At 41.6% G+C, this 26654-nt stretch overlaps 1 protein-coding gene across 1 annotated transcript in view; it reads right to left on the bottom strand.

The window, feature by feature from the left end:
* Positions 1-25: 25 nt before the first annotated feature.
* adcy9 (adenylate cyclase 9) overlaps positions 26-26654 on the bottom strand; it is a 50456-nt gene continuing 23827 nt past the window's right edge. The window contains exons 2-11 of the mRNA XM_034688123.1: positions 14713-14900; positions 14356-14463; positions 13611-13885; positions 12575-12677; positions 10914-11131; positions 9821-9980; positions 8225-8367; positions 6279-6308; positions 5256-5547; positions 26-5000 (exon numbers count right to left, since the gene is read on the bottom strand). Of these exons, the coding sequence (XP_034544014.1) occupies positions 3975-5000; positions 5256-5547; positions 6279-6308; positions 8225-8367; positions 9821-9980; positions 10914-11131; positions 12575-12677; positions 13611-13885; positions 14356-14463; positions 14713-14900 (2543 nt within the window). The 3' untranslated portion in view covers positions 26-3974. The remainder of the gene's footprint in view (positions 5001-5255; positions 5548-6278; positions 6309-8224; positions 8368-9820; positions 9981-10913; positions 11132-12574; positions 12678-13610; positions 13886-14355; positions 14464-14712; positions 14901-26654) is intronic.

The raw sequence follows: 26654 nt of genomic DNA, 5'->3' as shown, positions 1-26654 counted from the left end.
TAAAAAGACAACAAAAAAAACCAACTAATTTTAGTGAACATGTTTTGACATAGATTCAGGCTCACTTTATACTTAACAGTGCACTCATCTGTTTTCTGATAGAGATTTATTTCTCTCACTCTGAAAAAAAGTGTATTAAAATCATAACATTCACTCAAATAGACACACATTAATTTGATTTGATAATACGTGTCTCATTTTCATTGTTTTCTGGCAAAATCTGACACATGCACATGTATAAAAAAAATCATATGTGACAAAATAACTGCATATGTACAAACACTGAGTGCTTTGTGCAAATGTGTACAGATTACGATCAGGTGTTGATAAATGATACAAGGGTAATGTGCACAAGAACATACATAATACACCTCATTCATGAACATGAAACAAAAAGAAAAACAGTTTCAATCAAACAACTCGTTCCATATTCGTCCCAGTGTAATTAAAAACACATACGGGCTGAACAACTGTACTGAGAGTATGTGGCGATGCTATATAACGGTGATGATTTTAACAAGTGCTGAAAAAGAACACTTCTTTGCTTTGATGTCTTTCCCTTATTTTCCATCACAAACCAAAATCACATTTCTTGAACAAAACAGGATGACTGATTACTTCTTCAAGGTTTTCCTGATAGCATCTTTTGACTAAAGCGCTGAACTTCCAGGGACACTCTGCAAAAATTTGAAACCAAACTCATCAAACACAAGTCATCCTTAGATAAATTATCAGAGGAATAATAAATCTAAGTTCCCTTACAAGAGCAAAGCAGAGTGAGTTGAAGAAGCCTGCGTGAAGGCAATGAATGATCTATGTTTGACATAGTCTTCAAGAGAAACATATCCGAGGGTTGATCATGTGGTGCAGAATCAAACTACTAATGTTCAGCAGGGAAGGAAACTCCTCGTTAGTCCGCATGCAAACAAGATCACACACTTTTCCCCGACTGTATCACAGATCACAGACCCAGCAGTGTTCACTTGAATGTTTTATTTATGTGTGTACAGATGTGTGATACTGAAGAGGGGGTGTGCACTTCAACATGTGGAGTCCCACACACTTTAAATCTATCACGACTGCCACATGGATAGGTTGCATTACAAGCCTGCAACATTAAATGATCACAATAAATTAAGATTAAAGCCAGCTACGTAGATGTCATGTCATTTTTTTGTCTTGGGAAACTTTTTGGATTCCAGTGAACTTATCATTATTATAGGATAACATGTAATGAAGTCCACACATGCTGATTAAACTAAGGCACTTGTGTGTTTGGAGTGCACAGTAGTAGAGGTAAACACATTTCTTTTTTGCTACAGATGGAGACAGCTACAAAGAAAACAAAAGATAGTTCCTCCTTTTGAGCAGAAGAATTTCTCTTCAGGGTCAAATTGAAGGTTTCCAATTTAATGAAGGTAGTGTTGTGCGTATAAATCCTAAATGATTAAGGCAGCAACATCAAACTATCGGTCAAATTTGGTCAGGTGGTTCTCTGATCTATTAAGTTGTTTAGTTGCAGTAAACCTTGAAAATCTTTCCCACACATGCACACAAAGTTGAAGAGGGAAACAAGTGCTTTTAGGAGTAAAAACAAAGCAGGAAGTGAGTGATAACTAAAAGGAACTACAGGGTTTGTAGTCCTGGATAAGAAAACCCTCACAATATCCCAGGCAACCTGTTAATGGCAGGTGGAGGAAAAGCAACACAAAAGATGGAATCTGTCAAAAAGAATCACAAAACCTGCACAACACGCGTCATTTCCTCAAACATACAATCATTATCTATCCTCAGTATGAAAACAGCATGATTAAAAAAAACTTTCCAAATCCAAAATACTAAAAAAACACAGTCATACTTTGAGGCACCACAAAACAATCAGCTAGTTTAGGTTGCACTGCACCTGTAGGTCACTCCATTTAAGTGGCACGAGTTAAATAGACTAATACAGCGGAGGGGAAGGGCCGTTACAGGTTAGAGCCCCACCCCTTTAACAGCAAGTCACAGCTAAAGGCAGACGATATGAACGAGTGAATGCATCAACTGTGATGTGATGGACTGACCGATGATTGTTTTGTCTTCTGGTGACAAAGGCAACACACGCCTCAAACTGTGAGTCTGAAGTCTAACTCTCTGGAGGAAAAAAAGTTGATCTGTGCTCGGACACAAGAAGGACCGCCCCAACTCTGCAGTGATTGTCCCTCAAAGTCCCGCTTTAAGTGATACTTTACTCAAGCTCTCAACATGGGATCTTCTTTTGGATTAATACATTAAATTAATAGATCAAAACCAGGAAAGAATCAACCCCACTGACAGGTAGTAAAGCCTTACACACTGTAGCTGATCTCTCTGTGCTTTAGAGCCAGTGAGCCTTCATGTTCCCTCTTTACATCACACACAGGCTAATTAATCTATTTCTGATCCTGATTGGTCAAAACCCCAAAACAACTCTTATTAATTCTCAATGAACTCTGCCTTGTCTCACTTCAGGGTGCCTTCGCTTTGCACCGAGCTCCTGCTCACACTGTTGGGATTCTAATGCGTGCAACCACCTGCTCACTATACATGATCTCATATTTAATCCCTCTTACAGCTCACCTTCCTGCTGCTGTAAACACTTACCAACACACTTAATAAGGCAATAAGAACAGTCTCCAACTAATGCACACTATGCTAAAACCTGCAAGTGTTAAGGTGTGACTATGACATGGGATCTAAGTAAAATGCTGTTACATATACCCCTCTCTTGCTGCAACATTCGTCTTTCCTCTGTGACTGAAAATTATATAAATGACCCCAAAAGTATGCACTACATTTTTACCAATTGGACCTGAAACTGATAACTGAGTAACCCTGTTTATGTCCTGTAATGGACACCAAAAATCACCAGGTAAATGTGAGTGTAACAAATGTGTAGCATGCTGAACTGCAGCTTTCAATGCCGTGGAGTGGTTCCATCTGACTGTGCTGGCTGCAACCTATTTCACTTCCATGTTCCAGGTCTTTGAGCGAGGACTGTTTCATTCCTGAAGGACAAATCTTGGGTGAAGTATCACTTAAAGATTAATTAAAGTGCCTGCCAGCTCACGTGATGATCTCCATTCAACCACCTTCTCATCAAACTAATATTCCCTTATCTGATCTAATGTTGTGCTCTTGATTGTACTTCTTGTGAAACACAGGGGTTCTATTAAAATGCTCAAAGAAGTGTTTTTTGCCGTGAGGATTATTTAATACAAGTGGTCGAGGAAACACTGTGCGAGACCTGTGCTTAAAATGTGCATTTAGCTGCTACACAAACTAAAATCTAAGCAGTAGGCTTTGTAGCTCGTCCCCTTATACCGAGACTCTGGCACAGATGAATACTGTATGAAGCCCTCATGTTAAAGCAGAATACATTTATTAACACTGCTTCACGTGATTCCCTCATTCTTCCCTTAGTTCCCTGCTCAGCCCATCTTTTTTTTTGCACTGGCACTTATGTAGAATCCAAAATGATTTTCCCTTAAAGGTCAAAACTTTGATCAAGTTACAACAAATGATATGCCACAAAAACAATGATTTTGTTTTAAAGAAATACTTGCATTGAAAATAAAAGCATGGAGTAAGAAACCACAGCATAATGTGTCGTCTACAACTGATCAGACTTTGTTCAGCTTTCATATTTGTTCACTTTTCTAGTCCTGAAGGCACTTTATAACAAAAACAAATTAGAAAAACATGGAGGACAAAGCCAGCAGCATCGCTCTGAACCCTTTCAGCTTTTATTCCCAACACTGCTGTGCTCAACACAGGTCCAACCCGCCCCAGCACTTTGTGAAAGACTTTGGTGACCATTCTTGTAGCCACTGTTTGTGTTGGAGCGACACACTCCTCTTCTTCATTCATGCTGAGGACACTTCATCCAGAGGAAGGAACATCCTGCCCACACCTGCAGTCAGACATGGAGAGGCAGCAGCAGACGACAGGAGGGATCAGAGACGAGCGTAAAACTCCTCGTTGAGTTTCGTTAGCTCGTTAGCCGCCTCTTCATCCTCCCCCTCCTGAAGTGCGAGAGGAGCAGGCTGCACCTGGAGGGACAGGTGAGCTCCGGGCTCTGGGCCGAGTTCAGAGCTGGGAGGGAGGTGAGCGTCTGTGGCGGGGAGATGTGAAGCGTCCCTATATCCCTCCTCCCTCATCTCTGTGGACTGAGGTGCTCCTGAAGGCCTCACAGCACTTTGTGATGGGGGAGAGAGTGAAGAAACAGAGGTGGAGGAAGGAGGGGGAGTGGAGGAATAGGAAGGAGGAGCTGCTGCCTGAGAAACAGATCCTGAAGTCTTGTTGGCTGTTAAAGCCACGGACACGGATCCGTTGCTGGGGCCCTGGTCCGTTCCATCCTGACTTATGCTTTCCCCACATCTGGGGTACAGGAAGGTCCTCATTTGACCTTTGCCCTTAACATTCACTGTACCTCTATAGTCAAACTCTAAGCCCATGATGCTGAGCACTGCATGGCTCTCCTCGCTCACCTGCACGCGACACTCCACGCCTGTGGAGTCCATGCGGCTTGCAATATTGACCGTGTCTCCCCAGATGTCATAAAGCAGCTTAGTGGTGCCGATCACCCCGGCCGTCAGCGGGCCGTGATTAAATCCAATACGGAGCTTGAACCCAAAGCCCAGCATGTTCTTGTTGAAGTCGTCCAGGACGCCCATCATCTCCAGGGCAAAGTTGAAAAGTGCCTTCAGGTGATTGTGAGGAGAGACTTCGTCGTTCTCCGCCATCTCCGCCACGTTTAGACCAGACGCCGCCATGTAGGTGGCGCCAATCGTCTTGATTTTTTCCACTCTTTGGAATTCAGGTTTGCGCAGGAGCTCGTCGAAGTCTCCGATCAGCTCGTTGAGGACCCGGTAGCACTCCTTACCACCCTCGTAGCTCTCTTCATAGAACTCGCTGAAGTTTACAATACTGGCAAATATCACACCAACGCTGTCGTGGTTCTTGGAGTAGCTCTGGGTCACCTGAGGGTGCAATGACACAAAAGATGGACGTGTTACAATGACCCTGTTATAAACACGAGGATGTGAAAATGTAGAGATCCGTAACAAATGCCGAAAAAGTACCACAGACTACAGTCTCATTCTGAAGGACACACTGAATTCTTTCTTTTAAATGCTGCATTCTGGATAACTAAACAAAAACAGTTTCTTTATAAGCAGTGTTTCCTTATCCTTCAAATCTAATTTCAATATTTTTCCTTTAAAAACAACAAAAACCTTGAGATGGTCTGCGACGTGGATGGGGATGATGTTTCCCAGTAACCACTCGGCCTGGTTCCGCATCGTCTGGATCTTGGAGCGGTGCTTGTCAGCCTCCACGTTCCCGTGATAATGGAGACGGTAGCTGACCTCAAACTCCCGATTGAGGAACCAGACCAGGAGCAGCAGGAGGAAGAAGGCCAGCACGGCCTCTGGAACCAGGAGGTCAAGAAGACGCGGTGGAGTAACAGCGTCAGGACCGGGAATGACCGACGTCAAAACCACATCGCTGGAGGAGGAGATGTTCAGGCTGAGGGAGAAAACAGACGAGTGTCAGAGGGGTTCATACGACGGCAGAGCAAAGAAGAAGAAACTCAGAAAGAAACCACTGAAACATCTTTAAAGCAGCTACTCGTGTTTTAGCTTCTACTTCCAGCCTCACTTTGTTGTGGAAAAAGACGCACACTCTTCCTGTGTAAATAAGGAGTTCTGCTCCCTGCACGTAAACAAAGTGCCAAAAATTCCTCCAATTGAAACATCACCTGAAAAAAATCATCTGTTCGCAGCAAGCATGATTCAAGAACATTTGGTGTTTGTCTGTAAAAGCAGTTGCTAATCAAAATTCAGAGTAGAGTCATTTAGTGCCATCTCTCCTCTCAGTAGCACAGGTAGCTAACATGAGGCTCTAACACAATATTTAACCCAGCAGGAGCAGCATGAGTCATTTCCACCACTGATGACATTTAGCAGCCATTACTGCAAGTTGCAGAGAGTGAGAGAGAGAAAGAAAGAGAGAGAGAGAGAGAGAGGGAGAGAGAGAGAGAGAGAGAGAGAGAGAGAGAGAGAGAGAGAGAGAGAGAGAGAGAGAGAGAGAGAGAGAGAGAGAGAGAGAGTGAAGAATAAAGTGCAGGAATCTGAGAGAATGAGTAGAAGCCAGAGAGAGCTGCTGTTATGAAAAATATAAACTAGAGCTGTCACTCCTCTTGACCCTCCAAATGTCACTCCTCCATCAAACCCCTCTGTTTCCACGGAGACACTCACCCATGAACTGGCAAGCCGTTATTACTGGAGCTGCAAAAGATGAGAGCTGTGTTAGCAGGGGAGAAAGGAAGGGTCGCACACAGAGGGACACACACGATACACACACATGAACTGCAGGTCGGATTCAATCTTCTACTTTATGATATGTCATTTCCAGGCTTCACCATCATGCACATTTATCACTTAGATACTTGATATATCTGCAGCGCTGTTTTAAAATTTTACATGTACACTACCAGTCTTAAGTTTGTACACCTTCTCATTCAATGTTTTTTATTATTTTAATTGTTTTCAACATTGTAGATTAATACTGAAGACATCAAAACTATGAAATAATCTGGTTTTGTCATAATCTGGATTACAACAGTAGTCAAATAGGGCTATCCATTGTGTACTAACCCTACCTCTGAACAACACAACTGATGGTCTCAAACACATTAAGAAGGCAAGTCATTCTACAAATGAACTCTTGACAAGGCTCATGTTCATTAGAAACCATTCAAGGAGACCACTTCATGAAGCAGACTGAGAGAATACCAAGAGTGTGCAAAGCTGCCATGAAGGAAAAAGGGGGCTACTTTACAGAATCTAAAATATAAAACAGATTCTGCTTTGTTTAACACTTTTTGATTCATTCAATAATTCCATATATGTTCTTTCATAGTTTTGATGTCTTTGGTATTAATCTGCAGTGTTTACAATCATTACAATAAATACAAACTTCCAAACTTTCGACTGGTAGTGTATGTAAGTAGTGAACAGAGTACTGTGGTAGTAACAGGTGCCGCCATGCTAAGTGCACTCTTTCTAATGGCCAGCAGGGGGCGACTCCCCTGACACATGCACAGTTACAAAAACAGCTAAGCAGATTTATTGTCTCAGCAAACATTTGTCTCCTAAGTTTATCCGCTCACATACTTATTTGAAGTCTTCTGTATTAATCTTCACAGCATTTAGCTACACATGACTACCACCTTCATGACTTGAGAAATCTGCATCATTCGGTTGCACTAAAAGACACTCTGATAGGTTGGCTGTTCATTCTAATGTTTAGATGCATAGTCTAAGCTGATTCCTAGGCATTTGCTATCTGCTTGATCCTCCTTCCTCAAATCTCTCTTAACATTGGTCCCTTTTGGCTCCAAATCCAAGATATTGATGGCATAAATGCTGATTCAAGGTAAAAAAAACAAAAAAACAAGGTCTTGTTGCAAGAATCCTGCAGACTATCCAACTTACATATAAAAGAGTTGAATTGCAACGATTTGGTGCCAGACCTTCATCAGGCAAATGGATAGTTGGATAGTGTGCGGGATTCTGGCAACTCAAAGTTTGTGAGTGTCTTCTCACTTCTCTCTACACACCTGCCCCTTGAAGTTGAGGTGCAAAGCCTTTCTTCTGTCAAATACAAGGTCTAAAAAATGGCTGAAGTAACATTTTTAAACTCATAAAAAGGTGTTATAATTTAATGAAATGGGTAGTACCAAACTATGCACATGCAGGTGAAGAGTATGTACAGGTAGATGCCTAAATACACCCCCTTCTTTGCTACTGACACTGACAACTTGCACATTTGAAGCCAGAGTTTGCATGATAGATCAGCAGCTGGAGCTGCAGTTTTGGCATCCTACCCCTCTGAATCTCACAGTTGAGTGACTTTGATGTTAGTGTTTATATTTCTTCTCAGATTTCCTCCTCTACTCTGCTACTCAAGATGTCAAAGGAGCTGTGTTTGTCAACTTAGACATCAATCATGGCATCATACCCAGTTTTTGGTGTCGAATTAAAACTTAAGTTCTCATAAAAATGAGTATTTTGACATAAATCAAAATGCTATGATCTAACTGTAATATAAGAAACCGTACATAACAGCCAATCAAAGGTTTTGTCTTTACTTTTGGAAAGATGTCACGTTGTGCATCTTTTTACACAGGTGTGTCACGTACCTGTGGAGGGGGCTGTACAGCAGCAGCAGCAGGGCAACGCCTGTAGCAGTGGCCAGGACTGAACGCATCCAGAAGCTGAGCTGACAGAAGTTGCAGTACTGGATGATAGCCAGGATAGTGGCACAGCATAAGAACATGATCACCTGGAGGAGAAAGGACAGTCACTTTAAATTACGTTATCATATTATGTGAGATTTGGTGGGAGCATGCCGAAGAGTACTGCAATGTAAAAACTTAACTTAGTAAAGGGCTGAAAATAACTATTACTATGATATATTATAGATAACACACAGAGAGAGCGTATGTATTTTGAGGACTTTCACAGGTTGTTAGTGATTCTATTGAGAGGATAACATTCTCCCTCTCATCCCTACACGTGTCCTCTCTCTCTCCCCGTCACCCCCCATCACTGTTATTGGGTTTTATATCTTCAAAGGCATTAAAGTCCAGAAAACTGCATGTCTAATTAACAAGCCTCCCTGAGACTACTTCTTTGATCTGCAAGCCCTGAAGAGATAGAAAGAGCATCGGGGAGAGACAGAGCAGGGTGGGGGAGACGGCATGGGGTTGTTGAAAATGCTTGAAAAATGCTTGAAAAACAAGATATCAAAACACCACACATCTTGCGAGCAGCCGGTGGCTCAGAGCCGGAGGAAGACAGAGAGTCGAACTTGTTTCAGGTTCGGATACGGCCTTGACTCAAAAGTTTGCAGTAAGGCTGAGAAGTAAGCGCCACTCTTGCATACAGGACTCAGAAATGAAGATATGTCAACATTTCTGGTGCCAAGGTCCACAGACGAAGCCTCCTGAAGCCTGCTAGCTGTTTCCCTTTACAGCTTCTATCACGGCTAACGGCTCTGCTGCTCTCCAAGGATCTCTGGCTCCGGACCACCATCATGGGCTCAAACCACCGGATATCTCTCTGCTGACTTTGGCGTACAGATATCAGTGAGGGCAAACGGCTTGTAAATCCAACATACTACCATAAGCGCAGTAAGCATTAGCTGTAACACTGTAGGTATCCATGGCAGGACTGTTATAACAGTGATGGGGCGAAGTCACAAAGAACGGATTGAGACCGCCAACAGCAACATGAACGGCACATCAATTGTCCTCGCTCTCTGCTTTGTCTCAAGCGCAAACACTCCCTTAAGTTAAAGCTGCTCTGTGCAGTTTGAACAATAAGATGCATCCCTTATTGTCTTATCCATAAAAGCCTGAGGAAAATACACTTTAAAGTATGGGAACTGTCACCATCCCTGGGATGTTTGAGCATGAACCCCCATATAAACAAAGCAATGCAATCACCAGCGGCTCTCAGCAGATGGTTTACAAGGCTTTTTGCAATGAGACTCATTTGCATATTGAGGAGGAAATATTTCCCCCAAACTGCATAATATCTCATTTAAAGACATGCAAACAGTTCCTAAGCACACACACACTGCAGCAAAGTATGGGGATCTAAACAATGTTTCAGTGTGTCATCTGTAGATACTTAGTGGGCGTGAAAGCCACTCCATCCTTTTGTGAATAGGCCCCTAGTCTCTGAGTGCTCACACAGTCCTTTATTACCAGTAACTACGCAGACATGTTTACCTGGAGGGGCATGTTGACACTGCAGGTGAAGTGAGACAACACAGAGATGGCAGGGAGGGAGACTAACACAGCTCCAATCACATGACGCGGGATCCATCCAGAGACCCCCAAGAGCAACGAGCGGGTACAGTTCATCACATCCTCCAGATAGAAGGCCATCCTGCAGGAGGGAGGGGAAAGAAAGCTTTAGAAAAGTTCTTCAAATATTACACAAACAGTTTGTGCAGTACCAACAATCTCTCCTCGTATTATTCCAACTCCATCGCTCCACTCAATCCCCAGCTCACTGCCGCTCAGTGTGCAGCAGACTCTCATCAGTTCTTAATTAAGACACATTATGAAAACACAACTGTGCTGTAAAAGTCACAGATAGAGGATGAAGATTTATGGCCTGTTTTCACATGGCAATAAGTGAGAATTAATTTGTTTTCCGCTGGGATGCTTATGAAAACCCACAGAAAGGCACCGTGAAGTTAATTAAAACACATCCTCGGCTGCAGAAACACAAACTCAGAGTACAGAGGGGTTTCTTTTGCTCTGAAACACCACTTGGTACCAGGATATTGTTTTGCAGATTTCTCTGCCTGTGCTGTGCTTTAACAAAAACTGGACATGAGCCAGATGTGTCTGAGCAGGGAAGTTAATCCATCGTGGTTTGAGAGCCAACCACCACATAAAATAATTTGTTTTGGTTTGAGAGGAGAGTTGAAGTGCTTCATGTTGGTCTGAGAGTGGTTTTCAATACTATGCCACTCAAGCTCAAGAGATACAGGCTTTTAATTAGACCGGGCTCTACTGCAGGAAATCTGGAGACATATTCCTCAGCCCTGATTGCACATTTCTGACAATAACAGTCTATTATATATTTAGAAACGTCTTCATTCTGGCATTGAAATGTTTCAAAATTAGGAGAATTAAGAGTTTAATTTAAATTCTATGAGCAAAAATGTTCAAAATTTGATAAAATGGGACAAATTATCCGTTTTAGAAATGTTTCAATTGTCCTTAAACTCACACGAAACGTGTGTCTAATCCCTCAAACACTAGTTCACCAGACTATAATGTTGTGGCTCATGTGCTTGGGCCTCCTCACCGTATGGACAGCACCAGCGACGCCAGTTCAAAGAGTCCTGCCAGTGGAGCCAGGACCATGGCAGCCACAGCAGTCGGGCCCACGGTGTCCGGGCTCACCAGAGGAGGAAGAAAGCAGGCCAGTGTCAGAGCCAGGAAGACAAAACAGCTGAGCAGGACGTCCAGGAAGGAGCTGAAGGTGGAGCTCGCAAATGTCTGCACCTGGACCTGGTTCTTCACCTGGACGGGGAGAAAGAGGGGAAACTGAGGAGATCAAGCACACACCTTACACTGCACCTACTGTACAAACTGTTTCATTCCATTATTTAAGTTCCCACTTATAAGATCATTTAGATTGTAACTCAAGGCTGAATACAGGGCGCCACTTTTGCAGAGAGGTTAGATCGCACGCTGCATGTGAGGAGGCGAGTCCGGAAAGCAGGAGGCCCGATTCCAACTCTTGGTCTTCTATCCACTGTCCTATCTCTCAATACAGGCATAACAGCTACAAAATAAATAACTTTAAAAAAGGAATATCATACATTTTATTACAGCTTGCAAAAAGCTAACTCTCAAATGAAACCACCTTGTGCTTCAGTTAAAAAAAACATGTTCAAAATGGTACTTCTAGTTACTGGAAATGTTTGATTTTGTATTTGTGCATGCTTTATTCAATTTATTTTGTAAAATAATACAGATAATGTAGCTGAAAGTGTTTGTTTTTAAGTTTTAGAGAGGATAGGAGAGTAAATAGAGAGAGAAGACAGAGGGGAGTGACGATTGAGGACTTTAGCCTATGTGCATGGGGCAACTTAACCACTTCACCAAACCAGCGCCCCTGAGTTTTTCACATTTATTAAGTGTCTTTAAGGATAGAATAGGAAGTATTCGTGTGCTCTCTAACATAACTATCTTAAAGAATAAAGATTGTATGGTACAACTGTGCTAACTGTACTACATATTTCAACCAAAAGGCCAAAAAAGGACCCAAATTAATTTTAAAAGCAAAGTAAAAATAAACCATTTATCAGATTTACACACAAAATAAAAATAGATCCACAGTTGTAGAAAAAAAGTGAGTAAACATATAAACTATCACTGAGTATCACTGTGGGTTCATATGGCAGGAACTCAGAGGTCATATGTCTGAAGTTTGGCTCTGCAGTAACTCAGGTGTAACAGCAGGGGGCTGCAGCTCAGTGAGGTCACTGCAGGCCAACTGGAACTGGTCCTGGGTGTGTGAGTGTGTGTCGCACTAATGTGGCATTAAGGGGGTACAAGTATAATATATAACACTTAACACCCCCCTACCATCTTCACGTGCACACCCTGACACAAATAACGTATCACCAAATACCCTTTTATTATTAAAACACCCTCTGAGGTATTTGTGTGTCTCAATTCAGGGTATGCTTATTTTCCCAATCCAGGTGTAGGGTTAAATAAAATAATTCATAGGTCCTCAGCTATAGGTCAGAAAGTCTCAAAAGTTAAGTCTTTAACCAGGAAGTATTTGAATTACTGTGATGCAGAGATCAGTGCAAGTCCCTTTAGATATTGAATATAAAAATGTATGTGTGTGTGTGTGTGTGTGTGTGTGTGTGTGTGTGTGTGTGTGTGTGTGTGTGTGTGTGTGTGTGTGTGTGTGTGTGTGTGTGTGTGTGTGTGTGTGTGTGTGATTACCTCCTCTTTGTAGCTGCTGCGGTACGCCTTTTCCAGAGGTCTCTCGAGGAAATTGAGGCTGATTTTGTTGATGGGCGGTTTAAAAAAGTAGTCCTTCATCAGACTGTGAATCACAGACCAAATAATGACAAACATGTGAGTTTCTTTTCAATATCTAAAAAATACAAAACATTAAAACAAAAACTAGCGAAAGACTCATCTTCAGCATCAGGTGTCTTTAACCTTATCCTCTTGGAATCTTGTTTTAAAATGCATTTTTAATCTTTATTTACACATATATTTATATATTTTGTGTGTGCGTCATGTCTGTATAGATGTTAATGTTTAATTGTCTGGCTGTGTGCTTATTGAAGATCTAGTGCTGTGCAAATAGGGAGTATGACGTGTGTGTTTTTGTCTGGGACTGTCCGTTGTTGTTGTTGTTGTTGTTGTTGTTGTTGTTGTTGTTGTTGTTGTTGTTGTTGTTGTTGTTGTTGTTGTTGTTGTTGTTGTTGTTGTTGTTGTTGTTGTTGTTGTTGTTGTTGTTGTTGTTGTTGTTGTTGTTGTAAAAGTTTTTTGTGACTATATCTGAAAAATTAAAAAACTTTGATAAAAAAAAAAAAAAAAATTTTAAAAACCAGTTGAGATTCACTTCCAAAGCCAGGCATATTTTGCACGCTGGTATGTGGATGTATTCTCACTATCAGCTCTCTTGTTTACCGGTTAGCTGAGTGACATTTCTCACGTGGCTGTGTGCGGTGCGTGCCTGTGTAAAGAGTTTACCAGTTTACCCTCTGAATCAGTGCAGAGCAAAGTATTACAGGTTTGATCTTGCTCTTAGATTTCATTGTTTGCCTTCCTGCTTCCTGCAACACTGGCGAAGTGATAAAATGTGAGACTCAATGTCTCTCTCTAATGCGATAACCAGTTCCTGGGATTGATTGACAATTATACAGAAAGGTTCATGTTATTTCTATGACTGTTAGTAATCAATAAAATCCCTGCACAGCAACTCTTTCTGCAAACCTCATCATTCTACCTTTAACCGTGGACTCACCTGTTCTCTCTGATAACATCCACAAAGTGTACGTCGCTCATCTCCTTGAAGTTCTTAGCACGCAGCTGGATCAGGGCCGAGTGATCCATCCCCGTGCCTGCTGCTCCTGCGCCGCCAGCCATGCCCACACTGGTGCCGGTCCCCGTGCTGGTGCTGGTCTTCTTTTCTTTCTCCTGGAGCATGTCGCACAAAGAGCTCTGGCTGGCTCGCACTGGGTCCTCAAGAGGGGGACTCAAGAGGCCGTTGGCTGCTCGGGGGCTGTGACCTGGGATGAACTTTGATGTGAAGAAGACGATGAAGGAAACAGGGACAAAAACAGAAGTTAGACAAAAAGATTGTTGAGTAGCTAAAGCTGCGTTTCCACCAAAAGTAACCAGATCTTCTGGACCCATGTTTCTTCTCAAAAAAACTAACCAGCCTGTTTTTCCTGCGTTTCCACTTGAAGGTTGAAAGAGCCACTAATATTAATTAAAAAGACTATGTATGAGTGAGAAGGCATATTTCATTTTTTAGGGCACTACTCAACCAATCAGAAACGCTCCTGGCTGCAAGTCCCCCCTCTCCACGTCCCTCTACTGAAAGTACCTCCCCTAGGATTTCATTTGGACCCACATGGATAACCCGAAAAGGTTCCTGACTCTTGGGGCAAGCTTTTTTAGGTAGACACGCAGCTTTAAGCACCAAATGCCAAAAAGAGAGCTTGACAAACACGTGTCCTGATTCTTCATGCATGTGTGAGTCGTACCTTTGCACTGCTGGTCTTGTGCTCCTCCTGGCAGCCGTTCAGCACAGCTACATCTTCTCCATGCTCTGCCCCCAAAGACAGGATGACACCACGGGCCCCAGAGGGAGGCTGGAACAAGAAGAGTCAACAAATTAAATCACAGAGCAAGTGTTTGAAAAGTTACATCACTAGATAGGAGTGCTTTAGTATTGTCAACAAGTTATCAAAAAAAAGGTTTCAGATAAAGACAAAAAAATAATTCATTGCTGCAACATATGTTCAAGATAAAAGGAAGAAGTTCTTCCTTTTCCTTTACTGTCATCACAGAATGAACAGCTATGATCTTCCACCCTCAGTTTCTACCATCCCTGAACGTACCCCGATCCTGTCTGGCTGTTGGTTGGGCAGCAGGGGCTCAGCAGCCTTAGCTCCTCCAGGGATTAGGTCCGGCGTGCAGGGCTGAGGACAGGAGGACAGGCCGCCTCCAGCTGAAAGTCCCACCTGAGAGCAGCCGCACTGAGCGTCATGCTCCAGCTTCCTGCCTGAGATCAGGTACGTTTTCAGACCTGAGGAGAGACATGAAGAGAAGTCAGTTGCTGTGATTTGATGCTGGGCTGTTTGGTGCCTCCGCAAACTTCGGTAAAAGATTGTAGAAGTCAAAGATGCCGCACAGAGCTTGAGTTACACACAGTTTCTTTCCCTGTTAATTCATTAGTATCAGACTGAGAATATTAAATCAGAATGTCGGTGATCTATGAACTTTAGATTTATGGGAAACTGTGTAAAAATCTTTCCCCAGCTGCGGTCAAACCCTCATCAGCTAATCTCTGTTGATGCTCACACACTGACAAGTGGTAATGCAATACTGGGTGTTTCACCAACTATGTTTGCACATCAGCCCGGAGCTCTGGCCGGGTTCACACTGGTGTTGGGCCAACAAGGAAATATACAAACAGAGGATCAGAGCAATGGCTCATAGCCAGCCGCTATCAGCCTGTCCAAACACACAGTAACCTGTTAGCTGGCCTCTTTGTTCAAACAGCTAAAGGTGCTAACCTTGTTAGCATGCTGATGACTGGAGGGCATAAAGAGACCTGGTTTAGGAGTCTCCTGGTTTTAATCTGATCACTGACGTCATATTTCCACGTTGGATGCTTTGTTTACAGAGACATCCTGCTTTACAGGAACGATTTGTCCACATTGAAAAAAATAAACAATCTTTAATCACTTATTTTGTGTTTTTGCAGCATTTCAAAAAGACTAATATTAATACTGATGCCTCAATATGACCTACACAAGCAATCAAGTCAGGGACAAGGCTGACACTCTCTATACTGTCATTTAGAGAGTCTGAAAGCGCTGCTAGGGGCCAGGTGTCGGCTGAGGAGTCGAGGAAACAGCCCTTATTTTTTCGCATTCTCTGTCTCAGATATTCACAATGAATGATACACCTGACTGTCAAAAGTCAGGAGGACAAGTTCTTATTTTTTCAGACACAACTGCAGCACAGACTAGAGGAGGTCATCAGAGACCACCACAGACTGAGAGTTCCTCACAGAACCTTTAAAGGCTTCCAGGGCAGATATTTGACCTGACTATCAAAGAATACCATTTCTAAATATCAAATAAGAAAGCATCATGTAGATGTTTGATATTTTGGATCATCTTTATAATAAAAATAAGATGTTTTGTAGTTATTTTTATGCAGTGTGCTCCTCATAGTTTAGAAGAGGAGTTCCCAAAACTTTTCAGCCCATGACCCCCAAAGTATAGGTGCCCAAGACTCACGACCCCCACTGTCCCTCAGAGTGATTTAATGTGTCTTCATGTAGCTGGTCTGCAGAAAGTGACCCTACCTACATGAGCATGTGTCTGTGTTTCAATGTGCTGTTATGAATGAACCTGTTGCTACTGATGCTTTAGATAATGAACTGTTCACTAACCCTAAACTTAGGAGTCATCTGGAAACAAAGAAAAGCAGAAAACTCATTACATTTTATATTTTTAAGGTTTTAGTTCAAGTTTAGCTACTATTCTTGTCTATACTTTTTTACTTTAATGGGTAAAATCTACTATTTTTACTTATGTTCTATGTTCTAGAAGACATATCACGACCCCTCATTTGCGACCTCCCAGGGGGTCCCGACCCACACTTTGGGAACCCCTGGTTTAGAGTACTGTGAAACATGAAGCTTAGTAGCTGAGCAACAATTCTTTGATCTTGCAAGTTGTTTGTTTTTCATGCACACAGGAGTGTTTTCTGTTTGGACTGAAAATATTTTCATTCATTCATATTCAGTTTAATTGCTCACTTCAGAGTTTAACAACACATCATAAGTGATGCACATTTTCTCAGAATACTTTGTCTAAAACAATCAAATTTACTCAGTAAGTTCAGTTTCTCCTTACTTTATTCTTTATACATGATACTTTGGTTTGAATGAGCTCAAGGGGTCAGGTGAGAACTCTTTGAAAATATGTAAATATGAATGAAAAAACATGAAATAAAGCTAAACACAAACAAACTTCACAGGAGTTATAATCTCTGACATTCTTTTACTTGTGAAGGAATGTTTTTCTCATCAATCAAGCAAAACTGTAGGATCTGTCGAGCAAATCTTCACCGTGCTGCTTCCTTTTACAGGTCAAACAGACTAATTCAAGAGTCCCACTAGAACATTTTGATGATTCCAAATGAGACAAAAGATCCATCAGAGAAACTCGTCATGACCCGCCTGTATGTCACGTTAACCTGCTCGGTGTGAAGTTTTTCATCCAACAGAAACTGAGGAAGAAATATCGGAGCTGTTTCAGCCAATGTCTGAGTGTGAGTGATGAACATCCGACCCATATGTGAAAGCATGTGCGTCAGTCCGATGCAGCGTGGGCGTGCTCAGACGTCGGTTTGTGTACTACAGTATATCTTCCACGTTTTTAATGATTCTAACAGCTTCTCAGAGACACACACAAACACACAGATACACACAGATACACACACACACAAACTCCCCCTCATGTCGGTCTGACTCTCCTCTCAGCGGAGGCCTCCACAGTCTGTCTCACTTTTCATCTTTCTCTGTACAGCTCATTTTCTAAAACTCTATAAATGTTGTACTTTCTGTCAAGTGAGATTAAAATAATCATCTAATAATAAAGTCACTGCTTCAATAATCAACAACTGATGAGATCTTTTGTTAGGCTGCCCAGAGATTTGATTAATTAGTCCAAAAGAGACATTTGGCTGAGTCAATCTTTGCACTTATTGAGCACAGCGTTAGTTCAGGGAGACACAAAGTCAAGCTCAGCCTGCAGAGCATCAGCTGATCCTTACATGCGGCCCTGTCAGCAAACAGCTCAGCCAATTACCAAATATCTAAACAGGCATTCTTTTAAGACTGCTTCAGCCTGACTACACTTCCTGCTTCCTCTGCCAAAATACCTCCACCCTCGCCATCCTCCTCCTTTTTCTGCTGTGTCCGAGTTAACCAGTGTCATATATATTGTCACTGATGCTCACTCTGTTCTGTATACCCAGCAGTCTTTGCTGATGCTCTCCCTGTCTTGGCTTGTCATGTATGCATATGAAAGGTAGATGAGGTGTGCTCTCCCTGCCTCAGGCTTTGGCATTCCACTCATGAATGTGGAAGGGCAGGGAGCTCTCAGAACACAGCCATACCGCCAACTCTGCACGGAGCAATACAGGAGGAGCAGCATTTGAAGAAAGAATTAACATGATCAGACACCTTCGTATCTTAAAGAGCTCATAGAGCCCTATTACCCCTTTAGAACACTACTTTCCCAAAATGCAGGCCTGCTGGTCGTACCTAAAGTCTCTAAATGTAGTATGGGAGGTCGAGCCTTCAGTTATCAGGCCCCTCTCCTTTGGAATCATCTACCAGTCAGGGTCCGGGAGGCAGACCCCCTCTCTACTTTTAAGAGTAGGCTTCAAACTTTCCTTTTTAATAAAGCTTATAGTTAGAGCTGGATCAGGCTTGGACCAGCTCTTAGTTATACTGCTTTGGCTTAGACTGCCGGGGGAACTGACACATGGATCCCCTCTCTCTGCCCATCACTTACATTAAGTCTTTCTGTCCCATTAAAGTTACTAACCATAGACCTTAATGGAGTCCCTGAGCTCCCTTGTCTCGTAGGTTCCTCTGCTGCTGTGGACGTGCATTTGACTAGAAGGGTGTGAATGTCTGACATGATGCTGATTCTTGTGGAGATTAAAAAAAAGAACAATCAATGCTTTGAACTGAAGAGCTTCAAACTGTATGACTAATAATTTGTGAAACACCAGCTGTGGATGTAGCTCTGCAACCTTACGTTTAAACTTTGCCTGGTTTACAAATCTAAGCTGATCAGATTATTGACAGAACTTTGGTCACTTTCAATGATTCTGCATATTCAAGGGTTTATCCATGAATGTGAAAGGATTCATCAGAGATTAAGTGGACCATCGTGAAAGCCAGGGCATGACAGAGTTATACCACAGCTTTCTGTGTCCTGCTCCCTTGTCTGTCTAAACCTAATCAGTTATGAATGCCAAACGAACAATGAACTTATCTCCGGAGTCTGGAGGCACTGCATGTCTTGTTCTGGGGTTTGGGACAGTGTAGACCTGGCACACGTCCTCAACCTTCAGGCCAATAGCTGCCCTAACTTTGAGGTTTGAATCGTGGCCAACGGGCGACAAAGGCCATTTATGAGACCTCAACTCTCACACACACATGGACACCCACACATGGACACACACACACAGTCACCCAAAACTTCACAATTGCCGTTCATTAGCTCTTAGACAGGAGCTGTGCTTTAATGGGTGTCAGCAGTGGCCTCTGTACAACAAGTGAAGCATATCGCTGTGAACTGTCTAATGATGCCTTTTGTGCCTCGTCCTGTTGTGCTCTTGATTTCGCTCGCTAACTGTGACACAAACAAACACACACACAACAGATCTGTAATAGTGAGGCATTAAAAAGAGAGAGACGCCCAGCAGAGGAGACTCTCATTACGTTTGATCTTTGTGACACTGCCTCTAAAATCCGGCTTGAATTACCGGCGTAGGCGGCAGAAGAGCTGCGATTATCAAATATCACAGTGACTAATTCATACACTTCTATTTGTCTCTTTTTAAATCAGTAACTGCTCCATCAAACAAAGCTGGGACTTGAAATACATAAAATATTTGGGGGTTAATATCCAAAAGGATTTAACAAAATTATTTGATTTAAATTTCAACCAACTGTCTCAGAAAATAAAGGAGGACATAAAGAGATGGAATTTAATTCCAATATTAAGCTTTGAGTCACAAATTGAGTCTATAAAAATTAACATCTTGCCTAGAATTTTATACTTGTTTCAGACTCTTCCAATTGAGATATCTGATAAAAATTTGAAAGAATGGGATAAACTAATATCGCGGTACATCTGGCAAGGGAGAAAACCGAGGATAAAATATCAAACACTCCTGTTACCAAGAAGCAAAGGGGGACTCGCACTCCCATGCTTGAAGGATTATTATGTATCTGCTCAATTGCGGACATTATTCTGTTGGTGCAACTCTGATTACCAAGCAAAATGGAAGAGAATTGAAGAAAACATATCAGGGGAAGTTCCAATTCAGGCATGTTTGGGTGACAAAAGACTTGCTATAACTCTCATGAAAACAGATAGTAAGTGGATCAATGTTTCTCTTAAAATATGGTTAAGTATTATTACTAAGAACAACCTGTCTGAAGAAATAAACATTTTGAAATGGTGTTCCCATGACCTTGACTTTGCAAACTGGACTCTAACTATAAAAAATGGGCTAAACAGGGCCTCACTTCTTACTGCACTTTCTTCAACCAGGGTACACCGAGTAGTTTCCAGACATTGAAGGGACTGTATGGGTTGAATAATGGTGATTTCTTTAGATATCTTCAAATACGCCATCACAACAACTTGGGATTGCAAATTCAAAAAGTGTTTGAAAATGATCTGTTAAAAATCTTTATAAGTGCCTATAGGTCAGATTCTAGACTCAAAGTAATCTCAAGGTTATACAAAGGTCTACAAGTGATGAGAACAGAAAGCACCTCATACGTAAAACAAAAATGGGAAAAAGAACTTAATGTATATATTTCTGAGGAGACGTGGGAAAAATATTGTGAACTGCAATGGAAGATAACAAGCTCAGTCTCATGGAGGTTTTTTGGATGGAAGTGTCGGTAACACTTTACAATAAGGGTCCCTTAATAAACGTTAGTTAATGCATTATTAAGCATTAATTAACAGTTTAATAATAGTTTAATAATCGTTATAATGTATTACCTAACATTAACTAACACATTAGTTAGTGCATTAATAAGCAGTTAATTAATGTCCACTGCTCAGAGTTAATTAATACATTATTAAGCATTAATAAAAGTTACAAAACTTAATTAGTTAACCATTAGTGAATGCTTTCTGGACCCTTATTGTAAAGTGTAACACATGCATCACTTGAGTAACACATTATAAATGCTAAACTGCCTCATAAGCATTACTTAACCATAATTAAGCATTAGTGAATGCTTTTTGGACCCTTATTGTAAAGTGTAACACATGTATCCCTTAGGTAACACATACGCTGAAGCAAAATGAGTTGAAATGTAGTTGAAGCAACACATATAAAGAATTCAACACATTTTATTTAGAATAAAACAGATAATCACAGATAACATCTCAACTGGCACAGAGAAGTACGGTGGCCCTGAGAGCTCACAGCACTGCAACTTAAGAAAACACATGCAAAAAGACAAAACACAAGAAAATTAAGAAAACATCTTCATCAATTTGACAACACATGCGCAGCATTTAGAAAACGTGATGCAAAGACCACAACACAATACATTAGAAAAACGTGCTGCAAATAGACAGCAACACAACAGAAGTGTTTCCAGAGGACACTTAAAAGTGATGCACATGCTTATGCTTATGCTTATGAGGCAGTTTAGCATTTATAATGTGTTACTTAAGTGATAGCATGTGTTACACTTTACAATAAGGGTCCAGAAAGCATTCACTAATGGTTAACTAATTAAGTTTTGTAACTTTTATTAATGCTTAATAATGTATTAATTAACTCTGAGCAGTGGACATTAATTAACTGCTTATTAATGCACTAACTAATGTGTTAGTTAAAATATAGGTAATACATTATAACGATTATTAAACTATTATTAAACTGTTAATTAATGCTTAATAATGCATTAACTAACGCTAATTAAGGGACCCTTATTGTAAAGTGTTACCGAAGTGTCTTATCCGATATTTTATAACACCACTTCAGAAATTACACCACACAGGTTCTTCCAGCTGTTGGAGGAACTGTGGCAGTCAGCAAGCAAATCATGATCACCTGTTTTGGTCCTGTCCCAAAATACACCCTTTCTGGTTTGATGTACATAAAGAACTAAGGGAGGTGTTTGAAACAAATGTGACTTTTAGTTGGGACCAGCTCTTTGTTGGACACCTCCACACATCCAATAATAGAAAAAGTATTTATTTATTTGGAACAATGAGCATAGCAGCCAGGAAAGCAATAACCAGAAAATGGCTTAAACCTGCCCCGCCATCTATCAATGACTGGTATGATATCATTTATGACATTTTTAAAATGGAACGGATCACCTTTTCTTTGAAGCTTCAGAAAGACAAGTTTGAGGAGGTATGGAGTAAGTGGATGTCTTATATTTCTTTAAAAAGACCTTCTTTTGTTTAAGGTATTCAAACTTACTTCTATGTACCAAAGTATTTGTACTTTTTATTTTCTTGTGAAACAGACACCCCACGTTCTGTTATTGTCCTTTTCTTTTTTGTTTGTTTGTTTTTGTTTTTGTTCTTATTGAGTTCTGTCTTGTAACATTAAAAAAAACAAGGTGGATCACTATAGATGATAAGTAACAAATGTAATTTGTACAATTGTGAACTCGTGATTCCAAATAAAAAAATGTAAAAAAATAAATAAATCAGTAACTGCTCCAACTGAAGACACTGATTTGATGCCGTCTGCAAACACATCTGATGTTTTGCCATCTTTCTTTCAGGGTCCTGACTGTGAGGCAAAATATTGTCAAGTCAGAGAAAGTTAGAGTCAATATCGGCAGAGTGGCAAACTGCGGAGAGATGGCGAGGAAGAGACAGAGAGTACTCCGAAGGTCACTGAGTTTAGCATGCCTCACATAACCCACATTCCTCGTCTACTTCCATTTCAGCTTTCTAACTTTATCAACAGCACGCTCTAAACTCTAAAACAGGCCTCCAAACGGGATGGGGTTCAAGGGCTTCACATTATAGAGGACGGAAACTTGTAGTTTTCAAACCACTGAGTCCACGGTTAGGCGGTGTGTGTTTGCTTCAGTGCAAATGCACGAGTGTCGACTACTTTTAGAATAACTGTGTAGCGCCACATTCTCTCTATCATCTGTGTTTATCTGAGTTTTACTACTGAGTTTGTGCAGCCAGAGTCAATGAAAAACACTGAAGAGCTTGCTTGGAGTGTGTGTGTGAGTGTGTGTGTGCTGTGTGTGTGTTGGGTGTGTGTATTGATGTACTCCAGGCTCTGCAAATGCAGCACTCAGGGAAAAGAAAGTGACACCAGCACTCTAAAGTCTCAATGCAGCTCAATGGTTTCTATTGATTTATTCAGACCAGCTGGCTGGAGCAGAGAGAGAGTTCATCTGAGGACAGATGCAACCACTACAACACACAGACATGCAAGCACACACCACAAAGGCTGAGAAATGCAGTAATACAGTATGTAAATACCAGTGGTGTGGTATTAAAGTCCAGGACTTGGACTCCAGTTCAACGGGAGAGGACTGGGATGTCCTCAACGTTAAACCAACATCTGTCTCAGAGGCACCCGGGAAATTAAGATGCTAAAAGTGACTCAACCACAAAGTCCAAGATGTCCTTTTTAAATTAAAATTACTAGCAAGAGGGCTGCAGGTATTTATGAGTTTATAAGATACCTTCAAGGATCTCATGTCCCCCTTAAGAGAGTCTGCACACTCACATAGGGCACACAGCAATGTAACTGTATTGATGCCTTAAATCTCCAGACAGGATCAATTAGGATGTCGTGATGATAAATCCAAAAGCTTCCTCACAGTCAGTTGAGGTTCATGTAGTGAATAGTTTAAAATGAAACAGCCATCTCCTTCAAATCTTCAAGCAAAGAGGAGACAGACTCAAACACTGAGGACTCAGGCCTCAGCTCAAGTTTTGCAGACTTGACTAAAGCAAAAGTGAATACTCTTGCATGCATGACCAGATGACCAGATATATTCCAGGACTTGAGATCATCATGAAATGTGTGCCTTAAAATGTTCAAAGATAAAAGAGCTCCGGTGATTTCTAACAGAGGTTTCTGTAATAATGCATCGCAGCTACAGAAGATGCATCATCTTAATATCCAAACACATCACGCCTTCTCACATCTACGATAATCAGAATAAGATTTGGCAGAGAAGTGAAGAGCAGGTTTATTTTTAATGTAATTTATCTGACCTGGAGTCAGATAAGGTTACAGATGTATGCACTCTCTGTCAGATCCAATCAAATAAGAAGCAGCTCGTGAAGTGAGTGTTAGTCATTTATTCTGAAGTCGGATCTTTTCAAGTCTTGAGTGTCTGCTCGCGCTGCTCGCAGTTGTTCTTTTTTCAGAGCCGATAAAAATTCACACTCTGCTCCGAATCGAGTGGAGAACAAAGAGAAACACAAACATAGAATCACCTGTAGTCATAAATCAGGAGAGTTAAACCCCTTTAATGAAGCAGAGAGCTGATAACCTGACATCTTCATGCATATTCAACCTTAGTCTGACCTCATTACAGTGAGACTGCTGCTCTCTGATATGCCTCATCATGTCTACTGGCTCAGACCACAGTCTGCAGCTCTATGCAGAACAGCTGAAGCACAGTGTTTCATAATGTTGCCCATAGTTACCTTAAGAAAATCACTACAAATCAACTCCTGCAGGACTCTCTGACTCCCCCACTCAGGTGCTATCAGCAAAACTTGTGCTCCACTCAGGTTGGGAGAAACATCTCAGACCAAGCAGACCGGCACAGTCATGCATCACATATATGACATCACACCCCTCACTTGTATAGATTGCACATACACCAGCTTATCTGCATGATTCACACATCCTGGCTGCAAACTAACACCAGTGAACCATCACACACTGTCCTGAATGCACTCAGGGCGAAAATCATGAAGTAAAACCTGCAACATAGGCTGTATTCACTCATGCACCAAAGTCTGGAAAACTTCCAGACATTTTCTGGGTGAGCATGTGTGAACCAAAACAGGCAACATTTTCAACCCCAAAGTTTCTCCAGGCAGCGCTACGGTAAAATTTCAGTTTGAAGTCAGGGTAAGCTAGCGTGAGAATGCAGCAAGAAGTATCCCGCAAAATTCACCAGGAGCAAGCATGCAGGGGCGACTACTGAGAATAACATGTAACAGGATGAATAAAGACATCTGAGATTGAAGAAGAACCATTTTCAAGACAAGAACAGTGAAGCCATCTGCACATCTGTCTGTTTCTACTAAGCATTTTTATCAATTAAAAAAAACCTCATATCGTCTCTGCTTCTTCTTCCATCATGTTGTAATAATGTGGCTTTTGCTGAATGCCTTTAATGTCCTCCCTTTCTAGTCTCCTCCCTACCAACAAACTTCACCCTGCGAGGGACACATGTGAACAAGCAACTTTGGAAATTTCAAGGTCAGAGCTCCTGAAAAATATTAGAAACTTAAAGCTGGTGTTTGTAGTCAGATTCAGATCCACTTTTTGTTCTACTGGTTAAAATGATCTTTCTGTCCCAATGGTAATCAATACATAATGTGTTCTTAAAAAAGAGGTAAAAAAAGCTGCTATCTACAGCCGGAGTAAACCTGGGAAAACACCAACCAATCCCTGCCATCAGGAGCCAAATGATGAAACCAATCAAATCCTGTCCTGCCGTTCTGCCCTCCTCCTGCAGAGCGTACATTTCATGTTTGTTTGTGTTTTGAACTTTCACTATGAGAATGTTTTGGTGTTTTCTTACTGCTGAGTGAGACATGAGTTGACGTAGTGCAAAACACAAACCATGTGCTGAGGACCGGTTTTGAATCAGTCACCATCATATTGTCGTGACCCAGCGGCGCTCGTGCATGTGAGGGGGGGGGCGTCGTTTTGGAGGAGTCCTGAGGAAATTCTACATTCAAATTCATGCTAGTTTTCTGTGAATACTAACCCTAGCTTTAACTTGAGCATAAAAGAGGCTGAAGAGTCATTAACACATCAAGCATGCTCTAATTTCCTCTTCAATGCACATTATACCACAACATGACCGCTACATCAACAATTTAAAAGGGCTGTCATTTAACTGCAGCAGCTTCCTCTGCTGTGAGCGATGATCATCAGTTTAAGTGGGTTTTTAATCTGGTGACTGCAAATGCATCATACTCATTCAATTCAGCCAGTTCTATGTGAAAGCATCCGCAATAATCTCATTTATTTATCATGATTCATCACTTCAGTTTCCTCTTTCTCGTACGTCAGCTGACGCACATCCATCAGGGAACAATCACTGAAAACCCTAGTTGACTAATTGCACACACTACCCAGTGTGAAAATAGGTGTGAAATTAGAAACATCCGCAGCATTCACTGCAGAGAAAAAACTTTCTACCAGCAGCTCTCATAGATGAAACTTTTTCAGTCTGTGAAGTGACCACACAAACCAAACACACGAGAGGTCGCAGCATCTCACACATCAGACACCCTTTCCAGGAAATATGCTGCCTCTGTCTGTCTGAGACATATTGGAGAGGTGATAAATCTGAACATGCACACACACACACACACACACACACACAACCACACACACACACACACACACACACACACACACACACACACACACACACACACACACACACACACACACACACACACACACACACACACACACACTCTCACACACACACACACACACACACACACACACACACACACACAGAAAGTTGTCATTTCCTGTTGGTATGACTCCTCCATGGTCATGCACTGCAGAGAGATCATTTTAGCCTCCACTGTGTGTCAGAGGACATCCCAAATGTTCAAGAGTTTAGAGACACACACACACACACTCAGAGTTATCAAATAAAAAGGGTACACACACACACACACGAACGCATGAATGAATGAAAGATTGAATGAATGAACAGAAGTATGAATGGGGAGGAAACGAAGCTGAGTCGTTACATTCCACATGTACACCCGAAGGCCAAGCACACCAA

This window comes from Notolabrus celidotus, chromosome 7 (assembly GCF_009762535.1).
Source record: "Notolabrus celidotus isolate fNotCel1 chromosome 7, fNotCel1.pri, whole genome shotgun sequence".
Lineage (NCBI taxonomy): Eukaryota > Metazoa > Chordata > Actinopteri > Labriformes > Labridae > Notolabrus > Notolabrus celidotus.
Note: the sequence above shows the minus strand (reverse complement) of the source record. Positions and strands in the feature narration are given on the sequence as shown.